The sequence below is a fragment of the Musca domestica genome, unplaced genomic scaffold (genome assembly GCF_030504385.1).
Source record: "Musca domestica strain aabys unplaced genomic scaffold, Musca_domestica.polishedcontigs.V.1.1 63, whole genome shotgun sequence".
In the NCBI taxonomy this organism is placed as follows: Eukaryota; Metazoa; Arthropoda; class Insecta; order Diptera; family Muscidae; genus Musca; species Musca domestica.
The window spans coordinates 2,900,649-2,918,808 of NW_026712370.1; the positions used below are offsets into that span (position 1 = coordinate 2,900,649).

Here is an 18,160-nt window from a genome sequence, read left to right on the forward strand (position 1 = left end):
TTTGTAACACCTCGAAATATATATTGTAGACCCCACGAAGTATAGATATATATCCTTCATCAGCATAAAATTCAATGTCGATTTAGCGATGTCCGTCCGTCTGTGGAAATCACTCTAGCTTCCGAACGAAATGAAGTAGGTTCATAAAATTTTATTTAAATGCGTATTATGTCTGCAGGACTTTTGGTATTGAAAATGAGTTATGTAGGTCCATGTTTTGTTAGAGCCTCCTGGTACCTCCCTTTTTTCGGTATTTTAATATTTTTAGCGACATTATTCACCGGAATTGTTTCAAATTTTGTATTTGAAGTTCGTAATGAATACTACAGACTATGACAGAAAATTGTCTGTGCAGGTCGACATCTTCGTATAGCCCCCATATAACGGTACCTCTTGATATTCGATATTTTGATGATTTTGGCGACATTTTTCGCCGAAATTCTTTCAAATTTCGTATTTGAAGTTTGTAATGGATATTTTTATAATTTTAGCGACATTATCCGCCAAATTTTTTTCAAGTTTTGCATTTGAATTTTGTAATGGCTTATGACAAAAGGTACCTATGCAGGTCCACGTCGTCGTATAGACCCTAAAATAACGGCTACATTCGGTATTTTTAAAATTTTAATAGAATTTTTGACGAATTTGATTTGATTTTTTTTTGAAAATTTCCAAATTCGTTCCAAATGGCGGAGGGTATTCAAAGATCGGCCCGGCCGAACTTACATCATTTTTGCTTGTTTTTAATAATAAAATTTTTTATAAAAATCCACTAGAAAGATATTCTTAAAAAATCCAAGAGTTAAGGTTTTTGGTTTTGAAATTTTTTGGTAAAATTAGACAAACATTGAGGTGCCTACAAAATTTCCCCACACAATCCAAACTTTCTTCCAAGAAGTTTTTGAAAAAATCCTAATTGAAAAATGCCTAGAAGGCCTTGAAAAAAAAAAATTCAAAAATCCGTTATCAGTTTTAAACAAACAATTTTGCTCAGATATCCACGATTCCTGAGGTTTGAGAACTCAACAAAAACCAGTAACAAAAAGCCGAAATTCACTCCATTAGAGCTAATATTAGCCATTACTTGCACAATAAACCTGAAATCGCAAGCAAGGATATATATATATTGAAGCAATCCAAATCTGAGGCGATCTCTATAAAATTTGGCAAAAGGATATCTGGTACCAAATATCATTCTCGTGGGGTGCACATGACGAATATGAGGAACTTAAACCCCCCATATTGGATGAATTATACATTACGGGAGCTATAACTATATCTGAATCGATTTTCACCAAATTTGAAGTACATGCTTTTAGACTGAGTTAGGTCGGAAGTGCCAAAGTTAAGGTCATTTGGACTGATATAGGCCATTTGGAGCAGAATTAACCCGAAATCGGTTAAAGATATATATGGGAGCTATATTCACTTCTGAACCAACCTTGATAAAATTTAGCAGATATGTTTCTGGGCTGTATCTGATATCTAGTACCAAATCTAGTAATCTAGTACCAATGAAACTTCTAGACTAAATTCGGTCGGATGTGCCAAAATTCGGGTTATTTGGACTGATATAGGCTATTTGGTGCAGAATTAATCCGAAATCAGTTGAAGATATAATATGGGGCCTATAGGTATATCTGAACCGATTTTCACCAAATTTGTAACTTCTAGACTAAATTCGGTCGGATGTGCCAAAATTCGGGTTATTTGGACTGATATAGGACATTTGGTGCACAATTAATCCGAAATCGGTTGAAGTTATATATATCTAAATTTGAACCGATTCTCTCCAATTTAAGGTTCGTCCTTGGGCCAAACAAATATTGTTTGGAAAATTTCATCTCAATCGGATAATAATGCGAGTTGCATTTTGTTCACAAAAATACATGGACAGACGAGCTGACATTTATAAATCGACTTAGAAAGCGATTCTATGAAGATCCTCAAAAGTAAATATGGGACTATCTCGCTTCCTTCTCCATCTTACAAACAAATGCACAAGATATAATACCCTCACCACTGTATGGTGTAGGGTATAAAAAAACCCTGAAAGTCCTTTCAGAAACCTAAAATTTTAAGTAAGAGCTCCTTGCAAAAAATATCCCACAAAATCAAGGATTTTTGGTCTGGAAGTCCTTGTAAAAAAACATTTTACTGGGGAATCCATTAGTAATATCCGAATTTAAGAAGGCGTGAACTTATGTTAATATATTGGCTTCATATCCCACTTCTCAGAAACCCATTTTCTTTTGTGCCAAAAATATATATTCCAAACACCACAGGTGTTATGTGACAAGGGTATCAGCTGGTACCCCATTTGACAATTGACAATTTGTTTTTATTTTTATTTCCCCGATTCTAGAGTCAAATGAAATGTCTAAATTGCAGATACATTTATTTGACACCCCTTAGCAGCATACCTACACTCAGACACACACACATACATCTGCTCACACATATCACCCAACACTTTTGCCATTTCCTCTAATGATCTGTTTTAATTTATGGCAATTCTCAATTCCCTTTTTTTTATTTTTGCAATATTTTATTTTTTTTTATTATTTTCATTATTTAGTTGTTGTGTTGGTGTTGTAGCTCAATTTGTTTAGTTCCTCCACTTGGCATTTGCCGATTGCTGCTGTGCTGCGACTAGAGTGCTCTTGTTATTTTCATTTAATTCTATTTTCATGTTGTCGTTGTGCTTCGTTTTTTTGTTTTTTTTTTTTTGTATTCGCATTTTTGCACTATTTGTCTTCATGACTCAATTTGTTGTTTAAAAAAAAATCTGTCGTCGTTTTTTTAAATAGCTAGTACTAGCGTGGCGTTGTCGGTGGCGTTGCTATGTATTTCCAAGTTAGCCAGAGAATGTGTGAAAGCAATGTCACTAGGAAAGCAAACAAAAAAGTAGAAGAGAAAAAAAATTGTACTTCGGGAAAAAAAAATGAAGAAATGCCACGTCTGTCCCACCATCCATCCGTCTATCCAACTATCCATTCAAGTAAGAAGCATTCTGCTGCTGTTCATACCCTTGTGTAGCCAAATGCTTCGCCGTAAGTGGGCTATCATTTGCAAAGACGTGATATATGTACGAACGAACTCACACACACACACATACGCATACATTTGTGTACTATTTGTAAAAATGATTTTGTCGTTTTTTTTAGTTTTTTTGTATAATATCCAAACACAGGCAACGCCACAAATTTAGTTCACCGAGTATTTTTCTAATTAAAGCCTCTTAAAACGAAAACCCAAGCGAGCAAAAAAAAAAAAAAAAAAAAAAAAACAAAAACACGGCCACCATTCATTTTTAGCTGCATATTTTTGAAGGACACTTTAAAATAGTCAATGTTTGTGCATGAACACAGTGCCATCCATATGGCCATAAGTATGTGTAACGAAACGTGTCTATGAATAGGCTGATGTTGGAAAAAATTGAAATAGAAAAACGAAAAAAAAAAAATGAAAACAAAAAACATGAGTGTGGAAAATATGACTTTTCACAAATTTATGAACTTATTTATTTTTTTGTTGATTTTTCATTGCTTTGTTTGTTGGGTTTTTAAATGTGAAAACAAATGCCCAGCATAAAAGGATCTGGAGTTGAAATCTTAACTGGGTTGGTTAATGTTAATTGCATTTTTTTATATCCTTAGCCATATGGCTACAAAGGGTATACATGGTGAGATAAAAAAAAAACTGCAATAAAGTCAAAGGTCAAAATTTTTACATTTGTTTTTAAATTTTATTGAATGAAAGCAAAAAAATGTCGGAAAAAGCATCAAATTTTAGCATAAGTTTAGATTTTTTCGAATTGGTCACCTTTTGGCACGAATTATGGTCTTCAAACGGCCAACGAAACCACACGTCACACGCTGCCCGAATGTTGCTCTGTGGTATTTTGGCCCATTCCCGGCGAGGCGCTTGCTTGATGTGATCGACACTTTGGTATTTTTCCTTGCTTTCCAAAATACTTCGGACACAATAGTCCAACGGATTGGAATCCGGAGATTTTAGAGGCCATTGTGCGCTGGAAATGAAGCAAGGAACCTTATTTTGTAACCATTTTTGGGTGCCGTGTAATGAGTGCGATGATGCTGAGTCCTGTTGGTATATCAAAGATCTGCGGCCAAAATGTTTGCATGCCCTCCAGCATATTTTCGCGATAATATTCGGCATTTATTCTGATGCCACGGTCGATTAAGCGACCATCGGCTGTTATGACGGCCCACACCATCACCATGGCCGGCGCTTGAGTTCTGGTGACCAACCGCATTTTTCAGCTGACCTCTTTGGCAAGTAAACACGATTTATTTTGTTTCTTTACAAAATGCTGGACAACGAATGTTTTCTCATGGGAGAAAACCAAATTCGGCAGTTCACCATTTTCGGCCCAGCGAAATAACTCTTTAGATCTTTTGAGTATATTTTCTTTCTGTTGTGGTGTAAGTTCTTGCACTTTTTGGAATTTTAATGGCTTTACCCCGAGCTCATTTCTCAGTATTTGCCGAATGGAATATTGCGATATGTTCTGCTCACGAGCCATTTTTCGGTCACTGCGATGCGGGGTTCTATCAAGTCGCTTCTTAACTTTTCGAACCATTTCTGATGATGTTGCTGTTTTCTGCCGTTCACATCCTTGACGCCGGGCTACGCTACCAGTATCATGGAAACGAGCGTTGGTACGAGACACAAAAGATTTATTCACATTTAAATGCTGGAGTGCTCTAACGATAGCCACTTGTGGTTTTCCAGCCGAATATAAAGCAATCTCACTATCACGCTTGAATTCCATCACGAATAACTTTTTTTCTGGAAAAATCTCACCAAAAGGCTATTATGCGCTTGCTGTCACTGGAATAATTTTATTAGCTGTCGGACGAGTGGCTTAGAAATAACAGCAGTCTGAAGTTGGTTACAGGTTTTTCATCTCACCCTGTATTCTGATACCTTCCCCACAAAGAGTCAACATTTTTTGAGTAGCCAAAACGATTATAAAATCCTTCTTATTTCACACATGCCATTATTTTTGCCAAAACAAAATCTGCTATGAAAATGGTATATACGGCGCACTCCTTCTGGTACGTCCCACACAAAGGGTTTAAAGTTTTGAAAAAAAAAAAAAAAAGAAAGCAACTCTTTTCACATTTTACACATCCAAACAAAATCCGTTGTGAAGATGATAGATATCTGTTAACCCCTTCTAGTACCTGATCCACACAAGGTCACAATTCCCAATAGTTACATCTGTCATAACTTGCGAAACAAGTCGGCGATTTGATACATCTTTGATATGGTCCAAATACGGCACATTGTAATAAATATTTCATTGAAATAAATAAAATCAGACTTAGTTCAGATACGAATTTGGCAATATTTGCCAACTGCTGCGGAACTTCGTAAAAAGGCGTCAAGAGTTTGAATAATCATAACTCCAGGCAGGGGGTATACATCTGTCGGCAAAACCGACTGATATTATTTTTCTTGTTTTAGCTCATCTTTCATTATCATTTTCCTGGTAATTATTGAGAAAAAAAAACTGAATTTTGTCGCTCAGTGTTAATGTCTACATACATTTCCTTTGGCACTTCCGATCGAAAAAAATGTATTTTTGAAAAAAAAAAACTTTTTTTTATTTTCAAAATTATTCATGTACGCACCCTTAAATAAGGACGTTTCAAATTTAGAATTTCTACACGAGCCTGTCAATTTACAGCATATTCTTCTCAAAAAAATCCTACATTTATATGGGGTACATATCTAAATGTGGCTCTTTTTTCAAAATTCTAAAGAAATGTAATTTTGTGACTAAAGCTAAATGACAAATTAGATCAATACGCTTTGCCTTGGGCTCTATAAACAAGTGTATCTATCATCAAACTCAATGCAATGCATTTACATATTTATTGTAATGGAATTCTCTATGGGTTTTAGTTGCTGATGTTTGTTGTTTTTGTTTTTATTTCATGCTCTTGTTGTTCCTCCTCCACAGTGCCATTTCACTCGCGCTCTCTCTCACTCTATCTCTGTACATAGAAAAAAACATACATCGACTTAATGTCACAAGGTTGTACAGTGTAATTTGTTGTTATTTATTGATGCGTCGCATGTGTGTGTGTATGTATGTGACAGTAGTGCGCATCTCATACATATATGATGATTTGGTGGCACTACTGCATGTAATGGTATTTGTTGGACGTTTTTTTTCCTTTCTTCAATTTAAAAGATAGTGTGATGCTATGGTTTTTTTTTTGCTATGAATTGTGGTTTGGAGGGTTGGTTGTAAGACTACCTATGATTTTTTATGGTTGCTTTTTTCTTCAATTATTTTTTTCTCATATTTTACAAGTGAGGTACTCTGCACTATGCGTATATATTTATGTACTTTATACATATATATTTATATGTAAAAAACGGATGTTGTTGTTAGGGTTGGGGGCAATGATGTTATTTGTTCCGCTGCTGAGAATGATGGTTATATTTTTGTTCCATAACTTTCAAGTGTGTAGGGTTTTTTTTATTTGTTAGACATTGTTCAGATGAGAGTCGGTAACATTTAATCAGGTGCACATCGCCACAATTTATTGAATGCACAATATAAATATATGTAGCTGTCATAAAAAATCAAACAAGACTTATACAGATGGTTGGGTTGGGTTGGGCTGGATTGGCTGTTCATGTCAGCTCTACAAATTGCCATTGTTTGGGTTTTATATCTTTGAGTAAATGTTTTTTTTTTTTTTTATCGCACCAAGATGAAAGCAGAACTCAACAGCAGTTATCATAACAATAACAAAAGGAATTTTGAAAAAAAGAACACACGTATACGTAACATATTGCTTACGTAATAGAATCGAGTCTCAACAACAACATGCCGCCATGCCACAACTCTGACACAATTATTAATTGAATATTGTTTGTCGTGTGTTCGGTTGTTGTTGTTTTTTGTTCACTTTTTATTATTGTTTAGTGGCATCGTACTGATACTTGTTGTATGATGGTCTTTTCTTATGTCTTTTCATACAAATTGATTTATTGGTATTTGATGGATGTAATGGAAACCGCCGTTACTTTATACTGTCAACAAGGGCATTTTTTTTTGAAAAAGGGGGTCTTCACGGGGTTGGGAGTGGGCGGGCAAATTGTATTGAAAAGAAAATAATTATTTGAAACATAAAAATAATTTTATGAATTTAAAAAAAAAAAAATATAATAAAAAATATTAAAAAATATAATAAGAGAGCTTTTACATGTTTTTTTATGTATTTTATATTTATAAAAATTATAAATTTTATATTGAAAATATAAGCAACAACGTTAAATGTTCAAAATATCTAGAACTTCAAATTTTGTGGTATTTCATCAATTTTCATGAATACTCTTTATTAGAGAAATTTGTTAAAATTGTTAAAATAATAACAGTAATAAAAGATATAATATATAAAAAATAAAATTTGTAATAATAATAATAATAACAATAATAATAATTATAATTGTAATAATAATAATAATAATAATAATAATAATAATAATGAGAATAATAATAATTATAATAACAATGATAATAATAATATTAATAGTAATAATAATAATAATAATAATAATAATAATAATAATAATAATAATAATAATAATAATAATAATAATAATAATAATAATAATTATAAAAACAATGATAATAATTATAAAAACAATGATAATAATAATAATAATAATAATAATAATAATAATAATAATAATAATAATAATAATAATAATAATAATAATAATAATATTTTTTTAAATAATAATCTACCTAACTTATTGTTGCATTTTTCAAAATTACAATTATTTTAAATAAATAATAATAATGTAAGAAAGTTAATACATTTAATATTGTTGCTCATATTTAATTTTATTTAATTGAATATCAAATATTTAAATATTTTCAATATTTTCTCATATATTCGTATTTAAATATACATACATATTTATGAAAAAAAAATCCAACAAAAAAAAATCATAACTAATTGATTTATTTCTTTGTTCTCTCTTCTTTTTTCTTCCCCCACTACCACTACCACCACCACCTACCTCCGCCTATCATCACTCGCTCACACATTAAACGTGGCATTTATCTCTCTTCAACTTCTTTTCGGTTTTTACATTAAATCATTGTTTAAACAAATTATCACAATCCAAAAATCATATTCTAAACACACACACACGCATACATATGCATACATTGTATTGTATATTGTATTCTGTTTGTGCTGCCGCTGTTTTGTGGGTGGTTGTGCGTGTCTCTGTCTGTCCGTGTGTTCTTGTGTCTCGTCCGTCTCCCTCCTGTCTGTTCTATTTGTTCTATTTTTAGGTGAGTCTGTTTGTTCTGGATTAGAGGTTGAAATTGAAAATAATAACAATCATTTTCATGATGGTAAGCTTCATCATTGTTTCATTAAATGTCATTTGTATATCATAAACCAAACAACAACACCAACAACATTTGTTTAATATTCTATGTGTGTTTTTTATGTTTTATTTGGGGAGTGTTTTTTTGTTTTATTGAAGTTTAATTTATGCGATTCTTTGAAGGAAGTCATAAACCAAAGCTGATAAAAACAATTAAACATAATAAAATTTAATAAAAAAAAAACAATTCCCAAATATATATGTATGTGTGGTCTTCTAGAGGTTTTATTAATAATCTGGAAATAAGATACAATTTACAAAAAAAAATATATATATATATATTTTTATTTTTAATAAAAAACATAAATATAAATAATAAAATATTTATATAATAATAAAAGAAAGTAAAATTAAAATATATAATAAAAAATAAAGTAGTTGAAAAAAAAAATAAATAAAAAGTAGTAACAAAGTAAATAATTAAAAAATAATCTATATTTAACTAAAATTTGTTGAAAAACTCGTTTATAATTAATTAAATGAAAAATTAAATTTAATAAATTTTTTTAAATCGAAAAATAATCAATTTTTAATAAAATAATTAAATTAGATAAGTTTATTGCCTAATTAATCAAAATGTCATAAAAATATATTAATTTATAATTAACTAAACAACTAATAATTATACGAATGAAAACACAAAAAATATAATTAATACAAAATAAAATAAAAATTATTTACTTGGCTAGTTAATAAAAAAAATCAACAACATAAAAATATAGGAATACAACTATAAAATTATTAAATAATTTTAACTTCATAAAAAATCATAAAAATCCATTAGTTGACGACTAACTAAACGACAACTAAGTATATGAATAAAAAAATGTATAAAAAAAGCAATAAAAATAAAAAATAAATAAAATAATAATAATTTTAATTTTTAAAAAAATTACAAAAATCCATTAATTAATGACTAACTAAACGACAACTAAGTATATGAATAAAAAAATTTATAAAAAACAATATAAATAAAAAATAAATAAAATAAGGATAAATAGTGAAAAAATTAATTAAAACATAAAATAATAAGGCCGGGCCGAACTTTGGATACTTTCCACTATTTGGAAGGATTTTGGCAATTTTCAAAAAATAAAATCCTTTAAAAGTCTGTTAAAATCTTAAAAATACCGAATGTCATAAACCATTACGATACTCAAATGCAAAACTTGAATAAAATAAAATCGGTGAATAAGGTACCGATTTTTTTTTCAAGTTTTGCTATACGAAGACGTGAAACTGCACAGACAATTTTCTGTTATTGGCTGTAGTATCCATTACGAACTTCAAACATTAAATTTGAAACAATTCCGGTGAATAATGTCGCTAAAATCATCCAAATACCGAATATGGGGAGGTACCGTTATATGGAGGCTATACAAAGACGTGGACCTACATACCAAAAATCTTGCAGACACAATGTATATTTGAGTAAAATTTTATCAATCTACTTCATTTCGTTCGGAAGCTAGAGTTATTTCCACAGACGGATAGACGGGCGGACATGGCTAAATCCAGATCAAGAATATATACAATTTGTGGAGTCTAAAATGTATATTTCGAGGTGTTACAAACAGAATGACAAACTTAATATACGCTCCATACTATGATGGAGGGTATAATAAAAAAGGCTGTCGGTCCACAAATTGGAAGGAACTTGAAAATGGAAAAATATTCCGATAAAACACCGCCATAATTTTAATAATTCCGAAAACGTGTACCTCTATTCCAACTATCTGCTATATTGTGGAAAAATCTAGATAAAACAATCAAAATAACGAATGTTGGGATGTACCGTCATACTCGTATAGGGGCAATACAAAGTCGTGGATCCGTACAGGCAATTTTCTGTCATAGGAAGTAGTACCCATTACGAACACAAAATAACAAATTTGAAACATCAATAAAAAATAATAAGCAAATTAAAATGTAATAAAATGGAAAAACAAAAAAAAATAAATTAAATAATAATAATAATAATAATAATAATAATAATAATAATAATAATAATAATAATAATAATAATAATAATAATGATAATAATAATAATAATAATAATAATAATAATAATAATAATAATAATAATAATAATAATAATAATAATAATAATAATAATAATAATAATAATAATAATAATAATAATAATAATAATAATAATAATAATAATAATAATAATAATAATAATAGTAATAATAATAATAATAATAATAATAATAATAATAATAATAATAATAATAATTATAATAATAATAATAATAATAATAAGTACATAATTAAAACTTAAATTAATAAAAATAAATTCATAATTAAATAACAGAAAGAAATATATTAATAAAAATAGAAATATACCTAAAAATTTAAAATTAATTACAAAAACTAAATAAATGAATAAAAAAATTAAATAAAATAATTGCAAAATTACACATTTCGAGCATAATTTAAAATACGTTTTTTACACTTTATTAAAGTAAAAATAAAGAAATATAAATAAATTAAAATTAATAAGCTATTAACAAAAATGTCGTAACAGAAAATAAAAAAAAATTAAAAAAATAATAAAATTAAAATATAACATCTCTAGAAGACATTTTTTATTGTACACTTAAACTCAATGCTATGTATTCATTTGGTATAGACCCAATAATTTATATTTTTCATATAAAGCTTCCATTGGTTATTAACTTTTTTTTGTCAATTCAGATTTGAAAAAAGAGAAAAAATTAGGAAATTTTTTATATATATTTTTTTATTTAAAAATGCATCATGTCGAACATAATTAATAATTTCTCTAGTGATGTAATTTAGTTTTTCATTGAATTCTATTTTAAAAAATAAATATAGCGATATTAGAAGAATTGTTGTTACAAAATTATAGAAAAAAAGTTCCCATTTTTAGAAAAAATATTGAAATATATAACAAAGTCTGGGTTAAAATGTTATTCAAAAGTTTGATATGTCCTAACTAAAAAGTTTTTAAAAATAAATAAAAAAATTAAAAAGTATTAAATCTCAAGATTAATTCAATCCAAAATTTTGTACATGGGAAACTTCCAATAACTTTTTGTACTTAATAACATATAACAAATATATCATATCAAATATAAATAAATATTTCACGGGCGAAGAAATATAAAATTTGAATGAAATTTTATTGGTAACAATTATTATTGAAAAATCAAAGGAAAAATGCCCTGTTCTAGAAAAAAGTTCCCATTTAAAAAAAAAAAACACTTGTGGAGAAATTTCAATATTTTTTAATGAATTATGCAACAATACCTAAGTTAAAATTTCTTCAAGGTTAGTTGTTAATTTTTAAATAATAAAATTCAATTGATTTTATTCTAAAAAATAATAAGAAATAAAGAAATTTTCCATTTGAAATTAAATTGCCAAAAAGACCAATTTATTTTAATAAATTATAAAATAATATTAATGCTCTACCAAATGAATCTAATCGCTTTGAGTATCCCCCAGCACAACAGCAACCCCTTAATCCTTAACAACATTTTCTCACATTTTTGTTATCATTTGTTTTATGTGTCTTAGATGTTTTCTGTTTTCTTACTTCTTCTTTTGCATAAGATAATAATTTCTCTTTTGCTTTTTGTAAAAAAAAAAGTTATTGCAAGACAATATTTTTTATGTCAGATTAAAGGATTTTTTTCTAAAAATATACTTTTTGGCTTCAGTCCAACCACAGATTTGTACAGTAATTTAAATGACAGCATCTTAACAAACAGAATAATAAATTGTGTACAGTATCTGTAAAACTCATGCGCCATCTATTGAGCATAAAATCGAACTGGGTCCATTTTGATAGGCAAGACATACACCAACTCCAAAAATCTCCTTTATTTATTCACCCTGCAACTTCTTTTGAAAGGTAGTGTCTATACTAGAAAAGGGATGTCAGTACTAGATAAAATGGATTTGATTTTGTCAGATTTTTTTTTTTTTTTGGAAAATATTAAATATTGTGCCGGACGAAAATGTATTTTTCTTCTTTGCGAAGTATGCCAAAATAACGTAACATTCCAAACATTTTTTTTAAATTTTGATTCATGGCGGCCCACACCATCACCGTGGCTGGCGCTTGAGTTCTGGTGGCCATCTGAACAAGTAAACACGATGATTTTGTTTGTTTACAAACTGCTGGACAACGAATGTTTTCTCATCGGAGAAACCCAAATTCGACACTTCACCACTTTCGGCCAAGCGAAGCAACTCTTGAGATCTTTTGAGTCTATTTTCTTTTTTTAGCCGTGTAAGTTCTTGCACTTTTTGAAATTTCAAGGGCTTTACCCCGAGCTCCTTTTTTCAATATTTTCCGAATACGTCGGGCTACGCTAGCAGTATCACGGTAACGAGCGATGGTACGAGACACAAAAGATTCATTTACATTTAAATGCTGGAGTGCTCCAAAGATAGCCAAATATAAAAAAAATCACAATATCACACTTTTCCATTCCATCACGAATAAAATGTTTTCTTTAAAATTCTCTGCAAAATGCTTTTGTATGAGTGTAAACAATATAATGAGCTGTCACCGGAATAATTTTAACAGCTGTCGGACGATTGGCTTATAAATGACAGCAGTCTGAATTGGTTGCAGTTTTTTCATCTCACTCTTTATATAATGAATTTATTTCAAGAAATCTAAAATGTTTAAATATATGTACATCCCAATGTATGCTTAGGTGTCTTTTCATAATCTACTCCTTATTTATTGTATGGAATTCGTGTTACGCAGCATTGGTGGTGATATTGACCCACTGTGGTCGGCCTGTTTTAAGAAATTAACTTTCTTTAAGACACCCTGTCTTACAAATGGATTGCATCTTTGCTAAAGAATATCCTTGACACCAAATGACAATAACTTAATGATATTAGTCACCAATAGATGGCACAGTAGGTCTTTCAAAAGTACAGCTTACTTTACGGGCTTCTTGATTTATTTTTATATATATTTCTCGCACTAAGGGCATGATTAGTTTCGTTTGAAATTTGAAATTGACCGAAAATACAATTCGAAACTGCTTTTTAAGGTTACCACAAAATTGAAATATAATTTTAAATTGTAGCACAGCATTTATTTACGGCTAGACATCTTAAATAACTCATTTCACTAAGCTTTGGCATGATTCATTCCATTCCATTCCAAAAATGCTGTCATAATTCATTTTCATTGCCATAATTCTTCATCTTCATGAAAAGCATAAAAAGCGAGAGAGAGAGAGAGAGCAAAATTTCTCCACTAATCTGCGAGAAGAAAATAAACTGTTATTATTTTTAATTTTTAACCTTTTTAAAAAACAACAGAATAATTAAAAAAATCCAAAAATTCCTATTCTTGTAAATGTATTTCAAAATTTTCAATTTTCAATTTAAAATTTCTAATTTTCTTTTTATGAAATTCTTTTTCTCTTACAGGGGACTCAACCTACCACATGAAGATTCTAGTTCCAGCCGTGGCCTCAGGGGCCATTATCGGCAAGGGTGGCGAAACAATTGCATCCTTGCAAAAGGACACCGGTGCTCGTGTTAAAATGTCCAAATCCCATGATTTCTATCCAGGTAAGGGGGACACTGGAATATTCGGCCAAGATATCACTTCTTACATTTTTTTGTATTTATTTTCTCCAGGAACTACCGAACGCGTTTGCCTCATTACCGGCACCGTTGACGGCATCATGGCCGTCCTGGACTTTGTCATGGACAAGATCCGCGAAAAACCAGATCTAACCTCGAAAATTCTCGATGCTGAAAGCAAACAGAGTCAGGAGCGTGACAAGCAAGTAAAAATTTTGGTGCCCAATTCCACGGCCGGTATGATTATCGGCAAGGGTGGTGCTTATATTAAGCAGGTCAAAGAGGAGAGCGGTTCGTATGTGCAAATCTCACAGAAACCAAAAGATATATCATTGCAAGAACGTTGCATCACCATCATCGGTGACAAGGAGAACAACAAGAATGCCTGCAAAATGATCCTATCGAAAATCGTCGAAGATCCCTCATCGGGAACGTGTCTTAATGTCTCATATGCTGATATTAATGGGCCAGTGGCCAATTTCAATCCAACTGGTTCGCCATATGCCACAAATCAGAATGCCATCAATTCGAGTACAGCATCGTTGAATTCGACATTGGGCACAACCATTGGTGGTGCTGGCACAGCAGCAGGTCTTCTAGTCAATGGAACGGGCATTAATTTGTCGTTGAATTTGAGCTCACCAAATCCGGCACCAAATCTAGCTTTAGCCACACAATTGTTGGAACACATTAAGGTGAGATGGAAATGCTGTATAGAAGATCTTCAAAAGGGCCTTTTCCGTATGGAAGACCTCCGAAAGGGTCTTCTTTGTATGGGGGACCTCCAAAAGGGTCTCTTTTGTATAAAAGGTTTTCAAAGGCCTTTAGAAGGTCTTCTTTGTATGGACGACCTTTAGAAGGTCTTCTTTGTATGGACGACCTCTAGAGGATCTTCTCTGTATAGAAGGTCTCTAGAGGGTCTTCTCTGTATAGAAGGTCTCTAGAGGGTCTTCTCTGTATAGAAGACCTTTAGAAGGTCTTCTTTGTATGGACGACCTCTAGAGGATCTTCTCTGTATAGAAGGTCTCTAGAGGACCTTCTCTGTATATAAAGCCTCTAGAGGGTCTTCTCTGTATAGGAGTCCTCTAGAGGGTCTTCTCTGTATAAAAGACCTTTAGAGGGTCTTCTCTGTATGGAAGACCTCTGGAGGATCTTGTCTGTATGGAAGATCTCTGTGGGTTATTTTATGTATGGAAGAATTCTAGAAGGTCTTCTTTGTATGAAAGACCTTTGCAGAATGTTCTCTGTATGGAAGACCTCTAGAGCGTCTTCTATGTAAGGAAGATCAATGTAGTATTCACTGTATGGAAGACCTCTGAATTTCTTCCCCGTATAGATTTTTGTAATTTTTTTTTCTCAAATTTATATTAACTTGCCTTTCTTCTGCCCTTTCACAGGTCGCTTTACGCAGTTCAGGTTATTCTGAAACAGCCACCACAGAGGTCTGTGCCGCATTAGGTGTTTTAGCCAAATACGGTGTACTCGGCATGGGTGTTGGCCTGCAACACACCAACGGTGCCCACACAACACTTGGTAGCTATTTGGGTGTCTCCGCCTTGGATCAACAGACCGCTGCCGCTGCTACGGCCGCTACTGCGGGCAATGTATTCGGTGCTGTCGGTCAAGTCAATTTAGAGCAATACAGTGCTGCTGTTGCGGCCGCCGCAGCTAATCGACCCACTCAACAACAGCTGGATGCTGCTGCAGCCCAATTTGATCCATTCCGTCATTTAAATTCAAATGCTGGTCAAGCCGCCACACCGGTATCGCTGAATAACAATAGTTTTGGATTGACAGCTGCCACCGGCACGGTGACCACAGCGCCCACTTTGAATGCGGCCACTGGTGCACATGCCCTGAGCGGTATTAGCAAGAGTCCCACACCGGGTGATTTAAGTGCCAAGGATACAAAGAATGTGGAAATTCCTGAAGTGATTGTTGGCGCTATTTTAGGTGGGCCACGTTTTTATTATCCTTACTAAAAACAAAAACAAAACAAACTTCAAATTCCCCCTATTTTTTCTTTAAAAAAAGCACAAAAAAGAAATGCTAATTTTTATTTGTTCTTCGACAATCCTAATTTGTTTGTTCTTCCAAATGCCTTATTAGAAATTTTTTTCGTTAAGGGACCAACAAAACATTGTAACAAAGAATTGGAAGGAAAAACATTTTAATTTGCAAAATTTTGAAATTATCCTTCAAAAAGATTAAATTCATAAACAATGTTTTGTTGTTCCTTTATTATTTTTTGTTTTATTAATTAAACTTACCACGCAAAAAATCACTTAGTCTAGTTTTGTATAACATTATGGTTTATTTATACAAATTTGTTTAATATTTTTTTTTTTTTTTTAATTTTTAACCATTGTTTATTAATTGAGTTCTTATATACATATATATATACACACACACAATTACTTGTATGTTTTGAGTTTTGTTGCTGTAAGTGTAAACATTCCTTCTATATATATTTTAATTTTCTTAAAGTGCCTAAAAAAAAGTGCCTTCCTTTTTACCAAGAAAACAAAAAAAAAAAAAAAAGAAACACCAACCAACCATACTTCACAAAACATTCCTTATGCGCATAAACTTTTTTGGTATTTAGAACACACGCACACACCATCACCACTTTCCATATATAATTTTATATTATACTTATATAGTTATTAAACAAAAAATACACCCATATTGTATATAGATTTTCAGTTTATTCATATATACTATATTTTTTCGAAATTTCTTTTTTTTTTTGCTCATAATTCACAGTAAATAACCTTAAACAAAAATATATAAAACATTTAAAAAATTACAAAAAAAAAAAAACAATCTATGGATTTGAAAGTTTCTATATGAAAATGCCAGTTGCAATTTAGTTTTTAATTTTTATTATTTTAGGTTTAAAGAAAAACAATAATAATAATAATACAGGCCTAGGTCTTCCTGGCCTTGGTAGTGCTTAATATATTTGTCTCTACTTAGGTTTTGTGTATTACCATATGTTCTATTCCCATACCTTACATTTCTTGTGAATGTTTCATTTAGTGTCTCAAAAAGCAAATCACAAACCAATTCACCAGTAATAGTGGCTTTCAAAATACTTGCTTTTTTCCTTTATTGTTGTTGTTGTAAATCTAGTCAATTTCTTGCCGCCTTTCTCATACAATCAATCAATTCTCTCAATCACATTGTATATTGTTACTATTCCCAAATCTCGATATCCCAATTCGAATTTGCTATTTTCCCAGGAGTCGAGGCCAGCCTTTGAAACATTTTCGATAGAATCATTTACATTTATTTTTAAATTTTATTTACACATAAAACATTTGGCGCCCAACGTGTGTCACTCACAAAAGCACGAAATATTGTCTCGGTGTGCATATCCAATCCAATGTAATTATGCACAATTGACCCGTAACCCAGATTAACTTTTCCAATAGCCTAACGAAATCAAAATGGAAAAAAATTGAACTGGAAGTAATTGCGAGGTTTACCTTAAAACCCAGGCTTTGCCGTTCAAAAAGCATAGTCTTGAAAATATCATTTGACATTATCTGGCGCCCAACGTTTTTTGAGACACTGGCGCCCAGTCTAAGAGTTGTGGTTCCACGCTTTTTTTTCCTAGGAATAGGAAAAGTCATGAAAACATAAATGTAATGCGAATTACTTTTTTTCTTGGGGATATGGCGCCCAAAAGAAAATTAAATTTTTGACTTTTTTTTGACACAGGCCCATGTCCTGGATCTTTATTGGAATACGCATCTTAAAATGAGTAGTTATGAAAACTTAAATGTAATGAGACTTACTTTTTTTTTCTTGGCGATATGGCGCCCAAGGTAATGTTGTTCATATTTTTCCATTTTTTTTTTGTTATAAAATTAATTGTTTTTTTTTTTCAATGGCGTTGCTCAAATTTTTCCATTTTTTTTTGTTATCAAATTAATTGTTTTTTTTTTCAATGGCGCCCAATGTAAGACTTACTGTTTCCAACCCATGTCTCAAATTCCCACATTTTGGAATGCTAATATATTGAGAATTACTTCTTAGTTTAGTGGATATGGCGCCCAAGGTGTAACTTACAAGTAGATTATATTGCAGAGTGGATAATTTATATAAAATA

General features: G+C 31.1%; 1 protein-coding gene across 13 annotated transcripts in view; it reads left to right on the forward strand.

Annotated features, from left to right (window-relative positions):
• LOC101893877 (RNA-binding protein Pasilla) overlaps positions 1 to 18,160 on the forward strand; it is a 131,662-nt gene that overhangs the window by 101,602 nt on the left and 11,900 nt on the right. For 11 of the 13 annotated variants that reach the window (XM_059129574.1, XM_059129582.1, XM_059129581.1 and 8 more), the window contains 3 exons: positions 13,885 to 14,028; positions 14,098 to 14,738; positions 15,441 to 15,996. In XM_059129574.1, coding sequence (XP_058985557.1) covers positions 13,885 to 14,028; positions 14,098 to 14,738; positions 15,441 to 15,996 — 1,341 coding nt within the window. Of the gene's footprint in view, positions 1 to 8,356; positions 8,420 to 13,884; positions 14,029 to 14,097; positions 14,739 to 15,440; positions 15,997 to 18,160 lie in introns of all 13 variants that reach the window. The other 2 variants (XM_059129583.1, XM_059129585.1) reach the window with 1 other exon arrangement.